We start from the raw sequence: 24,940 nt of genomic DNA, 5'->3' as shown, positions 1-24,940 counted from the left end.
TCATATATAATATATAATATATAATATATAATATATAATATATAATATATAATATATAATATATAATATATAATATATAATATATAATATATAATATATAATATATAATATATAATATATAATATATAATATATAATATATAATATATAATATATAATATATAATATATAATATATAATATATAATATATAATATATAATATATAATATATAATATATAATATATAATATATAATATATAATATATAATATATAATATATAATATATAATATATAATATATAATATATAATATATAATATATAATATATAATATATAATATATAATATATAATATATAATATATAATATATAATATATAATATATAATATATAATATATAATATATAATATATAACGAAATAACGAAATAACGAAATAAATAAATATAGAATTACCTACCTACCTACCTACCACCAGTACCTACTACCCACCCTCCTGAGTTAATTAATCATCAAGAATCCAAGGTCCAAGGTAAAGAACACACACACACACGTACGCACGCACACACGCACGCACACATACACACACGCATACACACATACATACACACACACACGCATACACATACACATACACATACAAACAGATATCAAGGTCCCCAAAAAAAGAGAAAAATTAAACAGAAAAATCATTTTATTGTATCTACCGTGACAAGCAAGTGAAATCTGAAATGCGGAGAATAGTCCAGGTACCCAGACTCCACCTCAAGCCCATGATAATCACAACCAGCCAGAGAAGACCAAAGATAAAAAAGAAAAGTTGTTAGAATGAGAAAAAATTGTCCATCACGGGATATCATTGACATCCAATACGTTCGGGGAACCTTCTTTCATAAAAGCCACTTCCCGTCCATTTATCATGAGCCAGCTATTCCCGTCATTAACCATTTCACAATGCAAAAAAAACTTAGGACTGGTTTTTGATCAAATTTTTTGTTTCTCATATAACGATTGCGTAAAACACAAATTCTTTTGGGGATCGTTTCTACATATCATGTTATGTCATGCTTTGAAAGATCGGGAGATTTAGTTTCAATAATGAAACTTTATGCGCCAAGGCTTGGGAAAGCGGATTGGTCCTCAATCTGGATAGGTGCAGAGGCGCCTCCAGTTCTTGGGGCACTTTGGCGTGGTGGACCTCGATCACCGCGAGCACGTCCACGTTGACCCTCACCACGTCCACGGAAACCTCCTCTGTCGCCACGTGGTTGTCCATCACCACGTCCACGACCTCCACGGAAACCTCCTCTACCACCACGTTCAGCGGGTTCAACATAACGTTGATCAATCTCAACGACTTGTTTTTGAGCGCGTTGACGTTCACGCTTGGTCTTGCCACCAGTTCCGGCGACGAAGTCTTCCTCATCCTCCTTGGTGATAGCCTTGGCGCTGGCCCATTTCTTGTCGACCTTGCTGTCTGGCTTGCGGGCTTCAGGGGTAGCAGCGTTGAGTGCAGCTCTCTTCTCCTCTAATTGAGCGAGGTAATCGGCGTATGAGACACTGTTGTCTTCTGGCTCAGGCTCTTCAGCGGCAGCATCAGCTGGTGCTTCACCATCTTCCTTAGCATCATTCTTGGCGATAGCTTCACCGGCTTGCTCGTCAGCGAGCTCAGCGCCACCTTCGGTAGCACCCCAGCCATGAGCAACTTGCTTCTCGGAATCACTTCTTAAGTATCAACATAGGTGCTACAAAATCTATCACGAAAGAAACTTCTTACCCAACGACTCCACGGCTGTGACGGTCGAATTTGGCACCTCCACGAGCACCACCTCGGCCACGTCCACCAGCTCTTGGGTGACGGTCAGTTCTGACAGAGTCATCAATTGGCTTGCCATGGTTGTTGGCGCTGCCGGCGTTGCGATCACGGAAAGCTGTAAAAACGACAAATGTTAGTGAAGATTCCAGATAGTTGTCGCACCGAGCTCATCATGCCGTAAAAGTTCATTGTTGATATGCGCTCAAAGAGAGTGTCTATGTACTGACCTCCTTCGTTTCCGGTGAATCCTCCACGACGAGCTCCACGTCCATCAGCTACGGGAGCCTTGGCGGCTGGTGCCTCTCCAGTAGCATTGCGCTTGGTGGTGCGGGCTGGAGTCTTATCGACAACCTTCACCGGTGGCTCTGGCTCCTTGTCGGAATCATACTCATGATCATTGCCTACATGTCACTTTCATCAGTTTTCGTTTGTCCCACTTTATTGTAATTGAAGTAAATTCGTGCGTACCGAGAAGCTCGTAAAGGTTCTGTGATAAATCATATTAGCATTGAAAACTCTTAAACACTTCAAAAAATGATGGGCAAGCGAGAATGGCGCATCTCTTTTCAAGCCCCCAACTATTGGGAATTTTCTATTGTTAACTGTTGATGGAAAGATTTACCTTGGAAGCGATACCCGACATCTTGATCTGCTTCTCGAGTGCCTCCGAAGAAGCTTTTGCTACCGAGAGAACAATTCGGGGGTTGTGGATTTAAAAAACGAGACTGACAGATTCCTGAACACAAGGAAGCCGTCTCTCGAGAATTGCTGATTTGCGGTTGAAGAACAAGGTGAACTTGTGAATCGTCGTTGATGCTGAAAAATCAGTTCGCTCCTCAGTACACAAATAATCTAAACCAAGTTTAGTTTAGTGTGAGGCATAAGCGAGCAGCCCACCAGGGCTTTCCAAAATTTGAGATGTGGGGTGAAGAAAGGAAAGAAAAGTTGTGTCTGATGGTTGATAGTCGTGATAGTGGTGATAGAAATGATAACGGGGGTCAAAACGTGTTATTGCAAATTGTTGACTTTATTGATATCGTACGAGTGATAGTAAAATGGTGAATGCGCTTTGTGAGATTTATGGCTATGATATAATTTCAATAGAATTGTCGAATGATATGACAATCATTTGTGTAACATAGTGTTTCTAAGCTATGATCCATCAGTTCATTGATGATTGTCTTTGTTCTTTTCTCTTCCTGTCGCGGACCTCCTCAGATATAGTTTCTGGATCTCAATCATACCAGTATTTTAAGAGACTTCACAATTTGATAACAGAAATTGCTACCTAGGGGCTGACTTCTTACTTGGATCAGTCGGTAGTCAATCACTGGTTTCAATCATTTATTTATAACTAGATACAATTTTACACCGTCGACCTCAATGTCAATGTCAACGTCAACACCAATACCATCATCAACGTATATCCAAAAAGTACAGGGGCATAATTCATTGGAGAACAAGCGCCGATCAAAAATGAAGGAAGTAAAAGCAAGGCAAGGAAAAAAGCGGGAAAGGTAAAAGATGAAATCGGGGAGGAAATGCTGCTCAAAACGTTGAAATAAGAGGAAAATCATCCAACATGTTTCCATGGTTGTTGTTATTGTTTCCCTTTCCACCATCCTCATCAGGAACATCCATTCAATGCTCCACTTAATCCAGCGCCCTTCGATATCCATATACATTTTTCATCCTCATCATAAAACCCATTCCCACCATGAGAGAATGAAACGCTCAATACATACGTTCCTTGTGTGAATTGTGTAAATTGTGCTTATCGCTGTGATCGCCTCGACGACATGCAATTGATGCAATGCTATAGCAACTCGGGGATCTGCCATAGACCCTGCTTATAAACTTTTTTTTTGTCCCATCCCTTCCTTTTTTTTGTTTTTTAAACTCCATCCCAAATGCTCTCAAAACCAAAAACCAAAACTCATTGCCTGATCCCAGGAGACATTAAAACCGGATGCATTACCCCCTAGAACACCTGCCGAAACCATGAAAGAGATTATGCCTAACCATGGGTATCAAAAGTGATCAGCGCTCATCGCATCGAGCTCGTGTCGAAGGAGAATTGCGTTGGAAATTGCATGCTTGCAGAAAGGCCGAAAGGATCCATATCGAGCATCGGGTCGTATGGATCAAGTAGCTGTGTCATCGGATTGTAGGCTTGAGTGGCGTTTTCGCCGTGCATGCCTTGCGAATGCGGGGGGTGACCGAGTTGCTGCGGTTGGTTTCCCTGTTGCTGGTTGAGTTGACCAGCGGGAATCGGTTCGGGGTATGGCCCGGGGCCTGCGATTTCGGGTTGATCGTCAACCATATCGGCTTGCGCATCGTACTCCTGTTCTGTACTCACGGAATCAATCTAGGACGAACATGGTTCCAAAAAAAGAAAATGATAACAGGGGACGGGTCAGCTTGCCGAGTTGCTCAATATGAGTTTGGAATGACGGATAATACGTAGGAGCTCCGGTAGCCCCTCCTGCATTACCCGCACCATTTCCATTGCCATTTCCTTGCCCTTTTGCCCCTAATGGCGATGCCACACTAGTGTTAACGAGAAGTCCAGTAGTGCCTGACAATGCATGCTGTGCTTGCGTTTTTGCGGCGTGAAGACGTTGCTGCTGTTGCTGTTGATGCTGCATCTGAGAATCAGAAGAAGGTGGGGTTAGTACGCCTTGATGATTAAAGCCTGGCGAGCTTGTGGTTGGCGATGAGGCATGTGATGATGGAGTAGGCCTCGATTGTGGTGATTGATTGTTGTGAAAAGAAACTCCGGGCTCAAGCTTGGGTGCAATGCTCGAGTTTGATCGTCTAGCTTGATGATGTCTGTTCATTATAGCACGCTGGACAGTAGGTGGTTGAGCCATATTCTGGTGCATGTGGGTTGGACCAAGGTGTGGACTTCCTGTCTTTGCCCGTAATTCGGCCTGGACATCGATGCCTGTCAAGACAATTAGACTATTTTCAAAGGGAAGCTCAATTGATACAATTACCTTTCTCTAGAAGAATTCTTTCAAGGAGAGAGTTTTTGTACCGGAGCATCAAACACTCATCGGCGGCACTTCTGTGAGCATTCTGGAGATTATGAAGATTTGACTCATGAACTCGAATTGTTTCCTCAAGTTGCTTGATATACTCGGTGCGACGTTCTCTAAACGCTGCTTGCGCCTGACGATTGCGCTGTTTACGCTCTTCTGAAGTAGCATAAATCTGAGCGATCACATTAGCAAATAGGTACTACAGGGCTAAGCACATCTTGTCAACATACAGGTTTTCGGCCACCCTTTCTTTTTTGTTGACCAATATTTTCTGGAGGAATTTCTGTCTCGGCCTCTGGTGTAGAGGCATCTAGAGACTCATCTGTACCCTCTCGGACTGATTCTTTTGCGTCGATAGACATGTTTGTTGAGGTCTCTGCCATTTCAATAACGAAAGCTTACGGTACTATGATACTCGAACCCCGCCTTTTTGTCGACCCCAGGTATTGGCCTCGGCAATTTCTACAGCGTCCAAACGAATTAAATGAGTGAATGCACCTCACTACCAGCAGTACAGCACGAATGCTTGATCGAAGCTTGGACAACGAGGTTCCGTCTAAAACGGTAACAGACCATTCGTTATCAAATGCGATATGGCCCTATAGGCGCTGTTCCACTGACTTTCCAATTCTGGGAACTGGAAATACGGTAGGGATGGCGTACGAACGAGGCTGAGAGCCTGAGATGAACCGGCAATTGCGTGATAGAGACTGGATGCAAATCACAAAGTAGTGTGGAAAGTGATTGATAGAGTAAAAGATAGAGTAATGAGAATGTAAGATTTCGGTCAAAAAGTTGTGTAATGAAAACTCAGTTGAGGAGCTTCCTCCTTTTAGATGGAGGAGAATATTTTCACGCTTTAGGGAGGGGTGTCATTTAGATCCGAATCGGAAGCACGGTACAATTAGAAAGAACCTTGGACGTTTCTAGTTCTCTTAGAATTCTTTCTAACTTTTTGATCCACTAGTTTTTTTTCGATTCCGCCAACGGAGAAGCGGTTTTGGGGGGTGCTGGCGACTGGCGCTGGTGCGGCTCGGGCTATTCATCTAAAAAATGCAATATGATTGAATTGAATGACCAGGTTTGACCTGTACGAAAGTAATCTTGGCAACTTATTCATCTCAGGTAAGAGGGGCGTTGGTTGCGGTTTGCTGGAAAACGCTATACGGAGTACGGTGATTGATGATGATGATCTACGGCCAGACTAAAATGTGATCCAAGAAGAGGCAACGAGCATTCAGAAAGGCTGGGAATGGGGATGGGAAGATGATGCAGCTCGGGATCTCAGATGAGCAGGTACTAAATAAGGTAGAGTAGGTACTGCGCTGTGCATGTTTGGATTCAGTTAGCCAGGCACAGCGCCGAAAGAGCTAGGACGACTATTGATGAATGCATTCGAGATATTTTAATATGGATCAGTGTATGTTAATTGGAGAATTGAAGAATTGAATGCTACATCGCACATACATACATACATACATACATACATACATACATACTGAAAGTCCCAACTGGGATATTACTGTGGTATTGCGGTAGTATTAGGATGATTGTGCTAAAGTAAGGAATCCGGCAAGTAGACCAAAGTAGCTGCCTGCTGCCTGCTGCTTTGATGCGCACCTGCTACCCAGTATGCAATTCGAGTTTTCGAGGGATTAACATTTAACGGTTGATGTAAACCCAACATGGTACGAGCAATGCAGCGAGTTGCAGCGAGTTGCAGCAAAGTTACAGGCAAATGAGAGAGGAGAGAGCCAGCATGCACGATTCTTGCCCCAAATGGGACCGCGTTAGGGATGTTAGGGATATTTCTCCATAGAAAAACTACTGTGGCGCTATCTCGGCATCACTAAACCAGGGTCAGAGATCAACTGCGGAATCGTGGATATCGTATACTGTACTTAGCTGTACTCCGTTACCGTACTCTCAAAGAGCATCAATGCCACTTTGATGGGCTTCCAACAATCTTCTTTATGGCTTCCATCAAAGTTACATCTACGCGGTCTGTATGTTATTACCCGGGCATGCATAAGTCAATCAGCCACCCATATAAATCAACGAACCATCAGCAGCAGCACCAACCAACATCAAGATGCAGAACTTGGCTTTTCAGAAACCGTTGAGAAACTGGTCATTCATCTATTTTGTATTTTGTATTCTGTATTCTGTATTTTGCATTTGTTTTTGATTCACTTGCTTGATGGCTTCCCTTTTCTTCTCCCTTCACTTGCCTGCTTACTTGATTTGCCTGAAAGGATGTATTGCATAAAAGTCACATTAATACATTGGCATCGGTTGAAAATTTTCATAGTGTATGGTATGAGTGGTACGGGACCGGTTATTGTTACATCCTACCAGCGCCATGGTAAATGCTTGCTTGCATAGTTTTCTTTGGCATCTACCATCTTCTTTGGTCCAAGGCTTACAATCTACCACTCACTCACTCACTCACTACCCGTCAGCTAAACTTGGTCAAAATTTCCATCCTCTCCAGAGACCATCCTCAACATCATAATGTAAGCAAGCCATGCTATTTCCGGGAATCTGGTCATTCAACCTGATCATCAAAAAAAGTCGAATCTGACTGACAGCCATCATTCGGATATGGCCGTCATAAATTCATAATAATTACTCGAGATGTTGAGATGTCTTCTAATCACAGTCACAGAGCATGGATAATTTTTGATCACCTGCCAACTGGTAAACTTCACATCCTGATCCATTTCCCAGGTTCAATTGGAGTCTTACCTATCGTGGCTTTTCACTCGGCTGCAACTTGCCCTTTGAATGAATTGATGTCGTCCAAAGAGAAAATTTCTCAGGGCGGCAGCCAAGTCTGCACCTGACAATGGAGCAAGTCAACGCCATCTTGAATTACGATTGGTTGAAGAGGTTATAATTGGGTTTACGGAGTATGGACATTTGAATTCAAAAAACTTCCCAGGTGTACCGTGTATGTCCAGTGGTCTGTACACTGCACAGATTCTGTAGACGAGCCAGACAAGCAAGTTTCCCCACCTCTTACGGACTTGTCACTGGTCAGTGGTCAAAGACCAAAGGTCAATCACTGCGGATACTAAGCGTACATCTAGTCCTTCTTCACAGCATTTTACATCACTTATAAATTACAATGCCTACCGTACATAACACATATGTACGGAGTAGGTAGGCAGATTCTTTCACACCGTGCGGCGAAGCGTGCCTCATGATTCATCAATTGGTATCTGGGGTTCAAGCCAAAAATTCTGCCCCTAACCTTGAACAGACATCCTTGTACCTCCCATGCGATAGGGATGGATATGGTTGGTTTGACTTTCTCTCGTGCATAAAGCTTACTGATCACATTAAACATATCTCCACGGAGCCTTATCTACAATATTGTCCTATTCCAGAAGGTATAGCCAGGGACACTGCACCGTATTGAAAGCCTTCTGTTCGGCCGTCGTCGCACTAATTGAAATTGACCAATACATTGGCAGATGCCATAAGGCTGTACTCCGTAATTATCAAGATGTTTGAACCCTTAAAGCACTGTATTTCTATCTGTACCATGACATACCAAGTATCATCCCACTTTTGTTATTTTAAGGTTTCAATGATGTTGAATTGGGATTGCCATATAGCGTAGATCCACCGGAGAGACTGTGGGACTTGATACCTCGTTTCTCAAGTCCTCACAGGTCTTAAGACTACACGGTAAAATCCATATCTCATGATCCATGGACCTTGAGAGCTCCATCAACATATGAGCCAATCCTTGAACAATGAAGGACCCAAGAGGGAATTGTTCATATTATGGCTGACGTTTCAAATGGTGAGGCCAAATTGGCAGTCATCTTCAGGCTTCACCCACTTTCCATAGTGATTCATTTACATTCATTCACATTCACACCGATACAGCAATTCATCGGTCAAGTAAATGGGTTCCGATTCGGCATCTATGACCATCATGCGCCCTTGAACAGCTGCGACTCCTTGCCGCGTGATAAGCTGAAGTTTTCCAGAGAAGAACAAACTTATACTACCCATACGGAGCCACAAAACAAAGCCCTTCTTAAATCCTTGAATGTTGTCTTTAGGTGTTGGGATGCGGATAGAAAGAATGGACCCTAAGATTTTAACTCGAGACTGGGTCCAAAACAATGGCCCTTTAGCTTGATAACAAATGCTTGTTGGGTTTTGACCGAGTCTTATGTTGTTGACTATCATTGACTTGATCCGTCTACGGGTGTCTCAATGTTGGAACTTGGTAGGGAGTCGGACTCGGGAACCGAGATTGTGGGATACTCATGCACCGGTATGAAAATCTCCAATGGGTATTCCCCGCCCTCCAGCAGTCTAACAGGCTGATCCATGACGTGTTGAAATGAAAAGGACAGTTTGCAAATGAGGAGTCATGTTAATTCACGATTGTGCATTCACGATTCTAATATTCTATGCTTTCTTTAAGGTTATATCCGAAATACTCTGTCAATTTGAAATGGCACTGCTGCAACACAAAAAGATGGCTATGTTCCGGGGCTCAATTGCCATGTGGTATGGAAATCTTGGCATTAGAAGAACATTTCGACGGTTCCACACGTTAATTTACCCCGAGGCTCCCGGAGCTACTACTCACCGGTATAGTATAATACTAGGAGGTCGGTGGAGCTTTTGATGACTTGGTGATTCTTAGTTCTAACTTCTAACTGACTGCTCGCAGCACGAGAGCTCACTAACTTTTGTAATAGCTTTCAGCGCTAGCATGCTCTATATGTATGGTTGGCTCAACCTCTTGTTAACACGGAACCGTTTAGGATTCGAACTGGTTTGCTATGAATTCTTATGTAGGTACACTGCAGATAATGATGACCTCACAGCATCTTAGCTTTTCATTAATTACTATGACTACTATCGTTTGCCTATGATTCCTTACGAATGGGTTATACAGTTAGTTTAATAGCTTCGCACTCAACACCTTCTAATTGCTTCATGGACTGCTTGCCAACAGCACGTGATCGTTATCATAAGCGCCCAAAACATTACTTTTGGTGCATTGGCGTTATGTGTCCTCCTCGGTACCTGGAGAAGCTTCGAGTTTCACTTAACACCATACTCGTATATCGGATGAGCTCCTTGAACTTCATTTAACAACTCCAATTTCTCTCTGTACTACTACTTGTCGACATTTACACCGCCCCCAAATAGTGGAGGTACTCATATTTCCAAAACCCCGCCGCGCAGACCAACCAACATGGCGATTTACATCTCTGGCCCTTCGGCCTCCTTGCTTGGACTTGCCTTGCACATAGAGTAGAAGGTGCCTCGGAAGACAAGAAACCCAAGCCTGTGGACCCATGTACAATATCATCGACGACCGGATCTTTCTTTGATTTGAGACCATTATCAATACAACTTCCGGAAGAAGGCAAGAAACCCGCCAAGAATGCGAAGACGGACGATTGGCATGCGAGAGGGTATGATTACAAAGGGAACTTTACACTGAATGTATGCGCGCCGGTAGTAGAAGGGCTGAAAGATGTTGTTGGAGTGGACAAAAATCATTGGCGGAATGTGAGCGCATTCTATGAGTTTGAGGGAAAGAAGTATTCTGTCGGGTAAGTGGGTCTATGTTCGATTCTCTAGGAGAGCAATATTAACCAGCATGATTCAGACAACAATCGGGGAATCTAACACTCCGTGGAAGAAAGCTGGTTCTGGAATATAAGAATGGATCACCATGTGTAGGGAAGAACAAGAAAAGAAGCTGGGATGATGATGATGACGATGACGATGACGATGACGATGACGACGATAAATCAATACGCCGAAAATCTAGTATCATATCCTTTCATTGCGAGAAAGATCCACTCGCCACGGCATCCGCCTCGTACGTAGGCACTGATCCGCAAGAATGCGCGTACTTTTTCGAAGTGCGCTCGCAAGCTGCATGCGGAGGCTCCGAACCTGCCAAACAAACTGTAGGCCCCGGTGCTGTGTTCGCTATCATAGGGGTTATCGCCATCATGGTATACTTCCTCGGTGGTGTCTTTTACCAACGAAACGTCGCGCATGCAAGAGGGTGGAGACAATTGCCTAATTATAGCTTCTGGGCTGGCATAGGAAATTTCATAAAGGTGAGCGGGCAAAAATGTTTTATGAGATCAAAGTACCAAGTCTTTCCCCGTGTAGCGTCCGTTAGGGATGGCACGTCCATTTTACCGACTATGGAAGTGAGGGGGATGTCGAGTCGCAGATCGCAGAAGTCGTACATACGTTCCGAGTAATCCCATACGCGGAATGCAAGTTCTCTCATGTGGGAGGACAATATCTTTATATATCAAAAATTGATGCGCGAGCGAGCAGCGGCATTCAGCATAGCATTTTCTTTTCGGTTTTCAGGCTGCAGTTAGGATAGGCATTCAGCATTGTAGCATACCACACCCGGCGTTTCAATCAAAGAATATCACATTTCCTTTTGCACTACGTCTCGCAATACAAACCTTCACAAGCGTGTTAAATCCAATCCAATCCATATTCATAGTCACATATAACAATTGCACATTTCCTTGTTCTTTTTCATTTCAGCATAAAGCTATCCACCTACTAGTTATACAGAAGAACAAAATCTTGGCAAAAAAGCATAACTAACATATATCTTTCTCCAAATAGGATATTTTCATCATCGCTACATCATCATGTGCCAGATGTTTACCTACTCACAGGGGATACAACGTCTTGAGTATCTCTGCAAATGGCAACTCGGGAAGTGCCAATGGTGGGAGAGGTGGAAATGGAAGAGATAGGGGCATTAGTGCGAATGAAAGTGGAAGAAGAAATTCAGGGAGCGAGGATGAAAATCGTTTGATTGATCAATTGGATGAGGAATGGGATGATTAGAGGTGGGTGATTAGACAGGTAGATGAGATGAGATGTGATGTGATGAGGATGTATATTGGGGGAAAAGTTACATGGAGGATGTTTTTGAGAAGGATATCTATGGCTGGCTACAGCTGTTTGTTTGTTTTAGGTGCGTGCGTGCAATGGATGGATGGAATGGAATGGATGGAATGAATATATCCGCCATGCCAACAATAAAGCTAAGGATGGATGGTGTATTACGGCGTTTTTTCCTTCTCTTTTCTTCTCTTTCTTTTTGGTATTTTTGTTTTAAATGGTCATGGAAACGATTGGTAAACGGATAGGTAGGTATGTAGGTAGTAAAAGGGAAACCGAAACCCCAAACCTCGGAAATCGGAAAAATGATCTTACAATTTGTTTATGAATGCGGAGTGATTAGGTATGAAATGACGAATATGAATGTGAAGGTTTGGGAATGAAATGGATAGTTTGAGCTAGTCTTAGGTACCATCAATGTGATTTTTTTTTCTATCTTTTGTTTTGTTCTTTTTTGTTTGTTGATTTGAGATTGGTGGTTGGTGGTTGGTGATTGGTGGTTACAGTGTATAGTATAAGTAGTATTGAACTGATCTAATCTAAAAATGAGATGAGTAAATAAAAGGGATATTTTTTCCTTTGCTTTTCTCTGCCTTGTCAAATACTTAGAAGTTAGAAATTGGAAATCAAAGGTCGAAAGTTAGCTACTTAGAAGTTGGCTACTTAGAAGTGGTTCATTTATTCATTCATTTGATATGAAGAGAATAAGAAAAAGGACAAGAATGAGAGGAGGAATTGAATAGGAATGGAATGGAATGGAAGAGGAAGAGGAAGAGGAAGAGGAAGAGGAAGAGGAAGAGGAAGAGGAAGAGGAAGAGGAAGAGGAAGAGGAAGAGGAAGAGGAAGAGGAAGAGGAAGAAGAAGAAGAAGAAGCTTAGTACTCTGTAGGTAGCTAAAGAAAGAAATATATATATACCTAGTCCTAGTAAGAAGATAATTAACTAGAAAACCAAGACGTCAGCTTATATTACCTACCTATCACTATCACTCATTGACATTCAGCCAAGAAACAAAATTATATTTATATTTATTCATCAATCATATAAAACATTCATTGGGAGTATAAAACTAAAGAAAAAAGTATCACTAAAAGGGGATATACTGCATCCATCCATACCAGTTCTCTAACCATAATCATAACTATAACCATGACCATAGCCATAATCATACCGTCAAGACCGTAAACCTATAATATCCATACACCACTTCATCAAAAACCTATTTTCGTCCCAGCCTATTCATAATCTCTCCTTCACTTTTCTGTACATATACCCAACCACCTAACCAACACTAATCCCTGATATAAACAGGAATACCATAAACACAAACCGCAGCCGCATTAAGATACTTCAATTTACAAGCACCCTTTGCCTTTGCCACGGCCTCGATCAAAGATAACTTTTGCCCATGCTCTTCATCCCTCTCGGCCCTAGCTTTCTTTCCCCTTCCTCTATCCTTTCCTTCTTTCTTCTCTCTTGCCTCTGCTTTCTCACCCTCACCTCCAAGCAAACCCCATCCCTCCAACATCTTTCCCGCAAATCGATCAATATCCCTATCCGTGACATCCCACAACGTTGCCACTAATGCTGCACTGCCCGCATGCATATAATGCACCGGCTGTCCTCCCAACTCAAACTCTCCATAATCAGTGAGCGCGCCACTACTACATCCCATCAAGATCGCTACTGCACATTTTTCCATCTTGCGGATTTCTTTTGAACGAATGAATTGTCCTCCACTCCCATGACCGAAATACAAGAAGACGTCCTTATTTTGCAATTCGTATTTAATCTCTTCTTCAGACGGTGCACGGTTGGTAATGCCGGACCAGGAGGGAAGTGCTTCGAGCGGAGCTTGAAAGGTGGCTTGAGTAGCTTTGAGATCCCCTTCTGGGTTCAGGATATAAGCGCCATTATTGCGGTCGATGTAATGTCCCTCTGGACCTTCACTTTCTGTTTTTTGTGGTTTGGAGATCCGGTCTCGAAGACAGCCAAGTGATGGTAGACGTGAGACTGCTAGACCTTCCATGCAAGGTAGTGATTCCCATGGGAAGATATGAAGGGCTTTGTCCAATATTAGAATAGTATGCTTTCCTTCTTCGCCCTCAGTCGAACTGTGAGCAGCTTCGTGGTAGCAACGAAGAGCATCATGGATTTCAATGACGATTGAATCAAAATCAATTTCCGCATACGCATTCAATTCTCCATGGAATTGTAGAACGTCAACCACGAAATACAAAAGATCGGTCAATTGCTCCGAAAAGTCGCAATCATCTGCTGTTGGATCTCCGAGACCGACAAATAATTCCAAAATTCTGCTGTCCAAAGTGACACGAGGTCCAGAATTTCTCTTACTCTTTCGTCGGGAAGGGAGGTGCTTGTCGAGTACATTTTCGAAGGATTTCTGGAAGCGAGCAAGTAGATCTGATTTTCTGGTGTACTGGGAAAATATTCCTGCAAACCCTCCCAACCATACTTTCTCAATGTTCTCTAGTAAATCCTTAAGGCGAGAGTCTAATTCTTCACGTTCTGCCCACCAAGCAAGTTTAGCTTCACGACCCGTTCTGCTAGGACCACTTTGTGAGTTAGCTTTCGCAGAATCAATAATATCCAAGAGCTCGCATTTCCCTTGTTCAAAACCAAACACTTCTTCATCTGCATCCATAGAATTGTTACGGCCCAGAGGTAGACGGAGCACAAACGGACTATGGCCAGTTTGTAATTTAGTAATAGAAAGTTCCTGACGATTCTCGCTCAAAGATATTGAAAAGGCAGTCCATGTTTTGGGTAGGATATCTATATATTCTTTCTGAAATTTCGGGATGTCGCAGAATGACAATGAAGCCCCAAGACTTGATCGTCGTGACATAGCTCCACAATCAGGCCACCGAAGATCATCCAGCTCTGGGATACAAGTCTCCTGTAGAATAACTTTACGCTCTCTACGGAATGCTAGAGTTCGTGCAGAATCAATGGAGCAACTTGCAAGGCCAGGTTGAGATCTTCCTTTGATCGGCCCTGCAGCAGAGAGCAGAATAGAAACATTATTTAAAAGAGACGTTATCTTGTGCATAACAGAGATTGGAGCAACGAGAAATGCAACCGGATAAGTTTCCACCAGAATTTCTTGAGCTCGGTGCAACTTGTCGAAAAGACTATCCGGAGCTGGGCTCTTTGCTCCACGGCCGCTTTTTGACGCTTGAGTTTTTCTTGGTGGTGATTGATGTGCAGAATTTGGTTTTTCGACATGGCCCTTGCTTCCTTTTAGAGATCCGACGACTGATGGAAATGAGAGCGTTGAATCTTGAAGCACAGAATATACTGGATCGGAGGCCATTTGCTCCATGCAGCGCACAAGCAAACATCTAGCTTCCGAGAGGCCTCGATATACCTCATCCAACTGGCTGTTGGAGCATTTGCCGGCCTCCTCCAAGAGGACTTGGGCTTCATTCCTTCTTTTCACGCTCATCAAAGCGTCAGCTAATTGCCACAGGATATTTGCTCGTAAAGAGTCCAATTGAGGACACTCTGTGCTGACGGATGATTCAATTGGAGTTGGATTTTTGGAACGAATGACAAGTTTTCGGGGTACTGGCTCTTTTTTTCGAACGGTGGTTTTCCTAGCGACTGGCGCTTTTCGCTTCGACGTTTCAAGCGTTTGCATTCCAGTTTTCAGTGTATCAGGGACCTGCTCTGAGCCAGTATTACCTGATTCTAGAGCTGCAAGAAATGTAGGGTCTAAAAGAGTTTTGAGAGTTTGATTTGCTTCTTCCAAGCATGCGATTTCAGCTTTACGATCCCCAAGCATTCCGCGGAGACGGCCTACTTGACATGCAACAGTCACCGAGCTTTTGCCTTCGATACCATTCTTATAGTATTTCTCAGCGTCCGTAAGGTAATCAGTGCCCTTGTCTAGATCCCCGGCTTTAGTCCAAATGCTTCCAAGTGTTGCTAAAGCTATTGCAGTCTGCCCATCAAAATTGAATGCTTTAATGAGTTCATGGGCTTGCTCTGCATAATGCAATGTCTCCTGGAATAATCCATGGTGGGCGTATAAATTGGATAAATGGACCAACCCCTGAAAAAGAGGGCTGACTAGTGGCCAAAATCCAATTCCTGATGGGCTATCTTGTGGATGAGGATGATCGGCTATTTTGTTTGTAGAAATATCTAGCTGGGACAGTTCATGTGCTATCTTTTCCGAATCTTCTTTGCGCGCCGCCGCTAGTTTCTTTTTTTGGAGGATTGCTTCGGTGGTAGCCCAGGCCCGTCTAAGCAACCTGACGCTCTGCTTAGCATGAATAAGAGCAGATTCGGAACCTCCCTGTTCAATGGCAAGCATTGATCGTATCAGAGAAGCTTTCGCAACCACACAGTTCAGTCGAGTCTTTTCTTGGAGACTGAGAGGCGCTTTATCTTCTTCTATCTCTTTCCGCTCTAAAATGAAGGCTCCTTCAGCACATTCTAAGTGAAATTGACTATGACGTGTCAGTAGGATCTGGAGGATAAAGATTGATAGACGTACCATTTTTCAAGATTTCCAAGTGCTAACATATATTGAGAGTACGCAATGTGAAGGTCCGTTTTGGCGCCAAGATTGCTGCGCAAGCTAAAGCTTTGGGCTTTGTCCAATGCTAAGCCAGCTTTTCCAGAATATCCAAGTTGGAGCCATGAGAGACCTAAGGCACTGTAGGTTGACACAATGTCGTTGTGACCAGATACTTCACAGTAGAGCTCATTGTAATCGGCAATGAGTCGAAGAATGACAAGCTTGTCGGTTTCAAGACCTCTCATTTCCATGAAATTGGCCAGCGATTGTAAGTGGAGCAAGAGCTGCGGAATATTTTCAATGCGAAGCTGCATAGCTGCGACGGTTTCAACAGCAGAACGAATTTTTCGCCAGTTCACGATGCAGTTGTTCAGAACTTTGATGCTAATTTCATCCTTTTGTAGTTCAATTATACTCATTGCCATAGCAACCCAGTGCCTCACGTAACCTGCTAAACCAGAATCCTGAGATGTTTCGAAATCGATAGACTTGGTCATAAGCGCTCCGAGCGTATCGAGCATAGAACTTTCTGTTTGTTTATCATGCGAATGTTGAAATATGGTCATTGCTCGTAGTCTACGAACAGGATATTGGTTTAAGTCGTACAAAGAGAGGAGGTTATCAAAGACTTTGCGTTTCAAATCCACAGCAACAGAAGTGGGATTAGTTAGGCCAGCCAATATGTCCAATTGATGCTCAAGAACAGCACCTTTTTGCTCATCCGTCCAGGAAATATCGAAAAGCCAAGGCTCGACAGAAACTTCTGGATGATTGAGATATACCTTTACTAGAGACTGTATAGTTCGAGCAAGAACTGAGGCATCTTCACTACATTCCCAAGCGTTGAGGATTGATATATTTCTGGCACCTTCAACAACCTTGCATAAGACACCGTTCTCTACCATCTCATCTCGTAACATGACAAGAGCTTCGAAGAGTTCATCAAACCGACCCGTAGTTTTAGAAAGATCCGCCATTCGTTCTAGTTTCATAGATATAAGGCCTGCTTTCCTGTCTGAAAGTGATCTCGATTTAAGACAGTCAATTGACCTTCGGAGTACCACTCGTGCCTGTGGAGTATCTTTGCCAAGGTCGGAGTTGCGACGTATTTCAAGAAAGTACATGAAGTAAAGGTTAGAAATTTTGATATAACATTGTCCCGAATCGAAATTCTCAGCTTCCATAGAACTGTGTTCTAGCCGGTCGAGTACTGTAAGGCAATCCTGCAGCAAAGAATCTATATTTTCCCATGGTGATGCTTCCTGTTTGAGAAGTAGTTTCACTAGAAATAATGCCGAATCAATGGCATAGACGGAGGACTTGGTTATGAATTTTCTGCGTTGTTCGAATCGCACAACTTCTTTGCTCGGAGCACTTTCATCTGGCTTCCTACCGATGTATCTAAGTGATAGTCGTGGGCATAAGGAAACGAGAGATTCACACATTCGGCGGACTTCGACTGAGAGGCTGTCATTGGTATTAGATGATACCTCCGGCACGGGATTTGAAAGAGCGGTAATAGCAGCTCTCCGTGCGGAGGAGACTTCTATTAATAATTCCTCAATCTCGGACGCCTCCCCTTTAAACGGTCGCTCTAGCACATCCAGCAGCTCGGTCAAAAGCTTTTCCGTCTGCTTGTGTTGTGGATCTCGCAGACTCAGAGAAACTAGACGTGCCGTGAGAGCACTATATCTAGCATTCGAGTCACCTTTAGGATCAAGAAGACTTCGTGCTATTTCAACCCATCCTATAGCTTCGTCAATGGCATTGGCTTCTTTCGACAGTGATCCCAACAAACGGTATATACCCATCAAAGCTGGCGCTGACTTGAGCCCAGTAGTCTCGTATTTCAATGATACTTTCTCGATATGCGAATATGCGTTAGAACATGTTGTATAAACCTTAGTAGCCTCATTTTGACTTCGCCGAGCATAAGCTTGAACACAACGAAGAAAGGGATCAAAAATGTCTTTTTCAACGTTTCCTACATGATTCGCGAGTTTCCACCATGACAACCGCACGTCGAGAGCTAATGCTTGTAACATGAACGTCGCATATGGTGTTATGCTAACTTTGCAATCTAGTGCGGTGGCATCTTCCGAGGCTGAGACGCTTGGACTCATGGATAGAAGCATATCGGACAGGGTTTGAAGTTGACGAGCAGTTTTGTTTACTTGAGCTGGATCCTCGGCAACTCTCAAAAGGAGTTTCACGGGCGAGGAGGCGTATCCGGGCCGTAGAAATGGCACAGCAGCTTCAATGGATTTAGGTTTACGCGAAGCGATCATAAGCCTTAATACCTGTAACTGAGTTGTGATTACCAGACTTAATTTCGCGCCGGTTACCGAGATCTTTCCAAAGTCCAAAAGTTCAGCTAAGGTTTGCGGTGCTGCAATGGTCGCCGTGTCTTTTGCTACTGGCGCACTTTTCCCTCCAATTTCGATGTCCAACCGTCTTTTTAAGATTCTTAGCTCTTTAGTAGCCAAATCTTCTAAGCCCAGTGCCAGTAGCTTCCCAATCAGTACAGACATCCCATTCTCGAGCTGTAGATGTGGCATAGTAAGACCTGCCACATTCGCGAGTTGAAATCCTCTTAAACACAAAAAAGCAGCTCTGGCGCATTCCGCAATTGCTCGAACTCCAGGCGCACATGTTGACGCTGTAAATGTGGATCTCTCTCGTGTTTTTGAAATATTGGGTGAACTAGAAACTCGATTCAAAGCTTGTGGCTGTAATGGTGCTTGAGGAACTGAACTGGATCGTCTAAGACCTTTGCGAGCTGCTGCTTTCTCCTTAGTAGTTGGCGCTTTTCGGAGCTGGGTTGGCACTTTGATTGCTTCCGTCAAAGTTTTTAGTGTGATATTGATAGTTTCAGTGGCCAGTGTGAATTTTTCTTTGGGAGACAGCAGCTCTAGATTGTTGTTTGCGTTTGTGTTTTCCTTGTCTGCCTCATTGACCATCGACCGCGACGCGGGAGCTCGAATTGCGCCTTTTTTCGTTGGTTTTGCCGTCGCTCTAGAAACTGTTTTCGAGGATCCAGGTATACTTAGAGTAGTCGCCTTAGAAGCTAATAGTTCACTGAGGAGGGTGACTGTTGCTAGAGTGCATGTTGTTGTCGAGGATATAGCGGCGCGCACAGCATCCGCAGATTGCTGTGATGAATTCATTATAAGAAATTCTGTCAAGAAAGAAACAGTGTTATTGGTACTTAGACATTATTCCAAAAAAAGGCCAAAGAGAAACAATTGATGTCGTCTTCGAGTGATGTAAAGAATTATCAATCTCCATAATCGAAAAAGAGGTTCCCTGTTGACTCTGTTTCCAGGGCAACCAACTAACCGTAAAGTTAAAATCTTCGGCTCATCCCATGCGGGAGCCCTACGGAAATTTAAATTTTACTACTTCAACATCTTCATCATCAGAACAAGACAAAAAATACAACTATTAAGCTACCATGAATAAATCAATAATAATCCGAAGGCTACTTTTTGCGCCGCCCACTCTTAGAAGTACATTTGTTCAAAAACAATTATTCTCCCCCCAGTCTCGTCAATATGCCGTTCAGAGCATTACTCAACCTTCATTTTGGACAAACATGATTCCTAAACCATTTCGAAAGAGCGAACGAGCCGTAAGCAAAAGACAGAAATCAAAAGATTGGAACCCTGCGACATTTTTTATATGGATCTTCCTTCTGATTGGATCAATGTCAATTCAGATGATCGCATTACGGAATGAATATGCAACTTTTAGTCGGCGCGCAGATGCAAAGATCGCCGTGTTGAGAGAGCTCATCCAGAGAATAAGAAACGGAGAGAAGCCCGATGTTGAAGCACTTCTAGGTGTTGGAGATCGAGAGCAGGAGCGGGAGTGGGAAGAAGGTATAATCTACATTTCGTTCTTGGGGTATCGTTCTAACTTTGGTGAATAAAGTATTACAAGAGATCGAACGAGAAGCCGCAGCTTTACAACAGGCCCCTCCAAAGAAATCAAATTCTGGAAACGCTGCCGCCCCAGAGACAAGAGAGAAGACTCCCGAACAACCGAAGAATAAGAGTAGTGGACCCTCGGGATTCTATTGAGAAGATATATGTACAAAAAAGTCTACTATACAAGATTGATGTATATCTACGATAGCATGTCCTTAAACATACCACTGTTTTTCTGTCGTGCTTCATAGGGAGTTTGAATACCGTCTTTTCTAGACGTGAATCCAATCCGGTTTAATTGATCAACAAGTGCAGGTAGGACTATGTCAGTTCCTAGTTCGGCCCTTACACCCAATTCTCCAGTTTGGCCGCCAGGAAAATTCTTAAAGAATGCCTCCTCGCCCCTGACTCCGCCTAGATTCAGAATTGCAATAGGCATGCCTCGCTCTTGAGCTCGTCGTGCTAGTCTCCATGCAGAATACGTAGCAAGAGAAGTACCCAATACCAGCAGCCTACCAGAATCATCTATCGCTTGTTCAGCAGCTTCCTTTACTTGCGCATCTATGCTCTCCCCAAACATGACCACAGCAGGTTTTAATACACCAGCTGTACTTGTTGCTTTCCAAGCTCCATCCTGGTCAACTTCTACAATCGATTGTGATCCATCTTTTAGAACTGGAGGATTCTCAAGACAATGAGGGCATGCTGGATATCTGAAGGTACCATATGGTGCTCCGGGCACATCAACATCTCCGTCAGGATTTGCCTTCATACCTTTTGCTCGACGATCTTCTGGATCCTCCGTTGTTAAAGCTCCAGATTCGATAATATCGGCCAAAAATGCCGCCCATGCTGGATTCAATCTTGCTAAAGATTCCTGGAAAACATCTCGAGGTAGGTCTTTTCGGCAGGTGACACATGTCAAAGCTCGAAGATATCCATGAAGTTCAACAGTTGCCAAATTTGGATGTGCCTCCGAGTGAAATGAATCAACATTCTGAGTGACCACCCGCTTCACAATATTCATATCGGCAAGGTCCTTAATAGCATAATGAGTTGAATTGGGCTTGGCTTTGTGTAAATTCGTCCACCCTAAGAAACTCCTTGCCCAGTATCTTCGACGTGCCTGGTCGCTGGCAAGAAATTCATGGTAGTAAACAGGTCGATATGATTTGTTCAGCACATATGTGCCCTTCGAGCCTCGACTGCAGAGGATGAACGATTAGCAATTGGCCACGCAATTGAAGCTTGGCAATGGAAGATGCAACATCATTTATACCCATGCCGTTGAACAGGAAGCTCTCTCGGCAGATGATTTTTTCTCTTGCAGGGAATGAACAGTGACCTTGATATCAAAAAGGAAACGCAATGTACTCACTAATCCGCCAATCCAGAAGCCACAGAAATACCAGCTCCTGACAATATTACTGTTGATTGTGGATCTGCGACCCCATCTGGAAGGTTAGGTGAAGGCGGGGCAGTGAGGAATTTCGACAAAGCGTGAATGGCCCCCGGTAATGAGTTTGCGCTTCGTGGTAGGATCGAGGGAGAGGGCAATGGACCCGTGTAGGGTATTCTCATAAGGGGTTTTCGCATTGAATGATCATGGATCAGACGCGCGTTCAAATATAGGAAAGATTGTAGATAGAATGGATGAATTGAAATCTGAAATATAGTAACGTCATGATTGGTGGCGGACCAAGCTATGGTAGCTTAGTCAATGCAGGGATGTAAGGCTTGGATATTTGAACCCTGGAGTAGGTTACCTGAGTACTCGAGTAGGGTTACATAACTCAAGGGATGATATTCAGCTGGAGTAAGTACTAGATACGGAGTATACACTCAAATGTGTGAATGACAGTAGAAAAAAGGATAATATATATAGGGCTGCTGAACCTCCAAAGTCACACACTCTGTACCGAGTACACCGTACAACTTACTACCAAGTAATCTTTTATTATTAGTCTCTTACCTTTCACCGGTGACATCCCCAACATGCAGTTCATCCAAAAGCCACGCAACAACCACGCAATAGTCACAAAATATCTCCATCCAGATTTCGGATGTGGTTTGCTACATAGGAGAGTGACATTTTCACCCTGTACTCTTGTCTAATCTAATGTCCAAACATCCTCAAATAGCTTTTCAATGACTGGCTACCATCTTTTCCGTCCACGCGTGTTCCTTCGTACTCATGTAATCGTCGTCATTTGGGAGGGTTGGCTTGCGAATTCATCACAGAGTACATCCATATGCATTATGCAGTTTATTAAATTTAACCCTACGAAAGCCTGGTGGAATTTACTCCACATATGCTGTACGGAATAGGTAGTTACTAGTTAGTAGGCAGGTACAGTACTCGTTGTTATCCACCAATCTTCACTAAGCAAAACTCAACTTATATTCCCACTTTAAGCTTTTATCATCTTTTCCCCCTCCACAGCGGTATGCAACCAATCCATCAATCATTAACGTGGCGTGGCTCTCCTTGTAAAGTACCTAGCGCCTTTAATGAACACCTAGAAAGGGTGTAATTGTAAAGATACTGTACCAAAAGGTAATTGTCCGGTTAGAATACTTTTTCTCATTAATGGTTAACTCCAAAAATAAATTATTTATGTCCATGCCTCTTCATTGCCTTTCGTTAAGGCCTGTCGTCAAATTGGGCCTTAAGTCTAACATAAGGACACCTCAATATCAAATTGCCCGAGTGTTGCAGACGGCCGCATTCGATACCGCCTTACTCAGTTATAGTACTAAACCTCACAACATCCCTCTTAAATCCTTCCCAAGACTTCAATTACTATCCCATAACTCCAATTCAAGACTTAGACCAATGGCAGCTCTCACCACTACTCAAACGCGCTCACACGCCGGTCACTCTCACCATCATCACCATCATGATAATACATACCTTACCTCGACGAATAAGAACGATGCCGGTGTGCGGATTACTCGAATTGGCCTTTACTCGAACTTGGGTATGGCCTTAGCCAAAGGGGTAGGGGGATACATGTTCAATTCTCAAGCTATGTTGGCAGATGCATGGCATAGTGTCACTGATCTTGCTAGTGACGTCCTCACATTGGCGACAGTGTCCTGGAGTCTCAAACCTCCGACGGAACTCTTTCCAACAGGCTTTGGAAAGGTCGAGAGCTTAGGGTCCTTGGGTGTCAGTGGCATGCTTCTTTTTGGAGGGATGTTCATGTGCTTGAACAGCTCAGAGATTCTCTATGCGCATTTCTTCTTGGATGCTCATGCGGCCGCGGAAGCAGCCGCACATGCACATGGCCACAGTCATAGCCACGGGCCATTGCTCCCCAGTTTACATGCTGCTTGGTTAGCTGCTGGTACAATCATCATCAAAGAATATTTATATCAAGCAAGTAAGTTGCCATTGGCACATCATTCATTGACTAGCACATACTGACCTGACCCTCACAGCGATGAAAGTCGCACGAGATAGGAAGAGCACGGTTCTAGCAAGTAATGCGGTTCACCACAGAGTCGACTCCCTGACTGGTATCGTTACCCTTTTCGCGATTCTCGGAGCAAATTTTCTACACTCGGCAGCTTGGTTAGATCCTGTTGGAGGATTTCTCATATCACTACTCGTTATCAAGGCTGGATGGGGCAATACTATATCAGCGCTATACGAATTGGCAGATAGAGGGATTGATCCTGAGATTAAAGAGTCCGTCACGAAGGCAGTGAAGAAGAGTCTCGTCGATTTAGCAGAAGGATCAGAAGTGGAGTTACGGGAAGTTGAGGGTATCAAGTCCGGACAGAACTACCTGATAGAGCTCCAACTTGCTGTGCCCAAAGCATGGACAGTTGAAGATGTTAGAGAAGTTGAAGACAGTGTCAGACAAATGGTTGGCTCCAAGGTCCGAGGTGTTCGACGAGTTAAAGTACGTTTCGTACCAAAGGATGAAACTAAACCTTCCCTTTTCGACGAGTTCATCCCTGGAAATGTGAGTCCACGAGAAAGTCCCGAACCTGAATTTAACGATCACGACCACGATCACCACAATGGACACGCCCATAGCCATGACAATAAGAAAACCTTATAGAAAGATATGTTCATAAAGTATCATGTGGAACTTACATGGAATTAGGATAGGCGTTAAGGATAGGTGGTAAGACTAGCTAATAGAGTCTTTGTAGAGAAGGATTTTGGCGTTGGAGGTGACATTCCTACAAGTTTGTACTTTATGCAGTGTATCAAAATCTACACAGAACCATATTGTTGGAAATTGCTTGTCCCGCTTATGATTGGTGCGCATCTAATTCCCCAGAATTACTCGAATTTGTGGCTTTCATTCAGGCTAAATGTGGATACTATTCCAACGTCAAATTTTACTAATCATCCCTCCCCCCATATAAACCCCACGATAGAGGCACTTCCATGTCTTTATGTGTGAATATTTTATTCTTTTCTACTCTCCAGTTTGTGATATCCATTTGTCTATAATCTCTTTGAATCAAGATCGAGATCAAAATCAAAATCAGAATCAAAAAATCTCAACATGTCTTCACCAGAAGCCCTATACTTAGGTTTCGACCTCTCTACCCAACAACTAAAAGGTATATCCACGTGAACACAATTCTCACCATTTTATCCCACTGACTCCCTCCAAGCAATCTCGGTATCATTCTTCTTCTCAAAGTGCGCTATGGAAGCAAAA

The 24,940-nt window shown here is 43.3% G+C and overlaps 7 protein-coding genes across 7 annotated transcripts in view; 3 read left to right on the top strand and 4 right to left on the bottom strand.

Moving 5' to 3' along the window:
• Positions 1-1,085: 1,085 nt before the first annotated feature.
• Positions 1,086-2,438, bottom strand: SS1G_07345 (hypothetical protein; the record flags this gene model as incomplete). Its single annotated transcript, XM_001591849.1, has 5 exons — positions 1,086-1,701; positions 1,757-1,910; positions 2,023-2,196; positions 2,264-2,282; positions 2,418-2,438. The coding sequence occupies 5 exons, from the start codon at positions 2,436-2,438 to the stop codon at positions 1,086-1,088; spliced, it is 984 nt and encodes a 327-aa protein (XP_001591899.1).
• A 1,404-nt stretch (positions 2,439-3,842) lies between these two features.
• SS1G_07344 (hypothetical protein) lies at positions 3,843-5,201 on the bottom strand (the record flags this gene model as incomplete). Its single annotated transcript, XM_001591848.1, has 4 exons — positions 3,843-4,144; positions 4,209-4,742; positions 4,795-5,011; positions 5,070-5,201. 4 exons carry the CDS (start codon positions 5,199-5,201, stop codon positions 3,843-3,845), a joined length of 1,185 nt encoding a protein of 394 aa, XP_001591898.1.
• A 3,874-nt stretch (positions 5,202-9,075) lies between these two features.
• SS1G_07343 (hypothetical protein) lies at positions 9,076-11,718 on the top strand (the record flags this gene model as incomplete). Its single annotated transcript, XM_001591847.1, has 6 exons — positions 9,076-9,136; positions 9,570-9,646; positions 10,063-10,436; positions 10,493-10,955; positions 11,363-11,389; positions 11,491-11,718. 6 exons carry the CDS (start codon positions 9,076-9,078, stop codon positions 11,716-11,718), a joined length of 1,230 nt encoding a protein of 409 aa, XP_001591897.1.
• A 1,347-nt stretch (positions 11,719-13,065) lies between these two features.
• Positions 13,066-19,283, bottom strand: SS1G_07342 (hypothetical protein; the record flags this gene model as incomplete). The annotated part of the gene is made up of 2 exons (XM_001591846.1): positions 13,066-16,252; positions 16,300-19,283. The coding sequence occupies 2 exons, from the start codon at positions 19,281-19,283 to the stop codon at positions 13,066-13,068; spliced, it is 6,171 nt and encodes a 2,056-aa protein (XP_001591896.1).
• Positions 19,284-20,451: 1,168 nt separating this feature from the next.
• On the bottom strand, positions 20,452-22,249 carry SS1G_07341 (hypothetical protein; the record flags this gene model as incomplete). The annotated part of the gene is made up of 3 exons (XM_001591845.1): positions 20,452-21,457; positions 21,631-21,706; positions 22,225-22,249. 3 exons carry the CDS (start codon positions 22,247-22,249, stop codon positions 20,452-20,454), a joined length of 1,107 nt encoding a protein of 368 aa, XP_001591895.1.
• An 839-nt stretch (positions 22,250-23,088) lies between these two features.
• On the top strand, positions 23,089-24,325 carry SS1G_07340 (hypothetical protein; the record flags this gene model as incomplete). The annotated part of the gene is made up of 2 exons (XM_001591844.1): positions 23,089-23,638; positions 23,697-24,325. 2 exons carry the CDS (start codon positions 23,089-23,091, stop codon positions 24,323-24,325), a joined length of 1,179 nt encoding a protein of 392 aa, XP_001591894.1.
• A 456-nt stretch (positions 24,326-24,781) lies between these two features.
• SS1G_07339 (hypothetical protein) overlaps positions 24,782-24,940 on the top strand; it is a gene marked incomplete at both ends in the record, with an annotated part of 2,385 nt that continues 2,226 nt past the window's right edge. The window contains one exon of the mRNA XM_001591843.1: positions 24,782-24,839. Coding sequence (XP_001591893.1) covers positions 24,782-24,839 — 58 coding nt within the window. The remainder of the gene's footprint in view (positions 24,840-24,940) is intronic.

Source organism: Sclerotinia sclerotiorum, genomic scaffold (assembly GCF_000146945.2).
Source record: "Sclerotinia sclerotiorum 1980 UF-70 scaffold_9 genomic scaffold, whole genome shotgun sequence".
NCBI classification, from domain to species: domain Eukaryota; kingdom Fungi; phylum Ascomycota; class Leotiomycetes; order Helotiales; family Sclerotiniaceae; genus Sclerotinia; species Sclerotinia sclerotiorum.
Note: the sequence above shows the minus strand (reverse complement) of the source record. Positions and strands in the feature narration are given on the sequence as shown.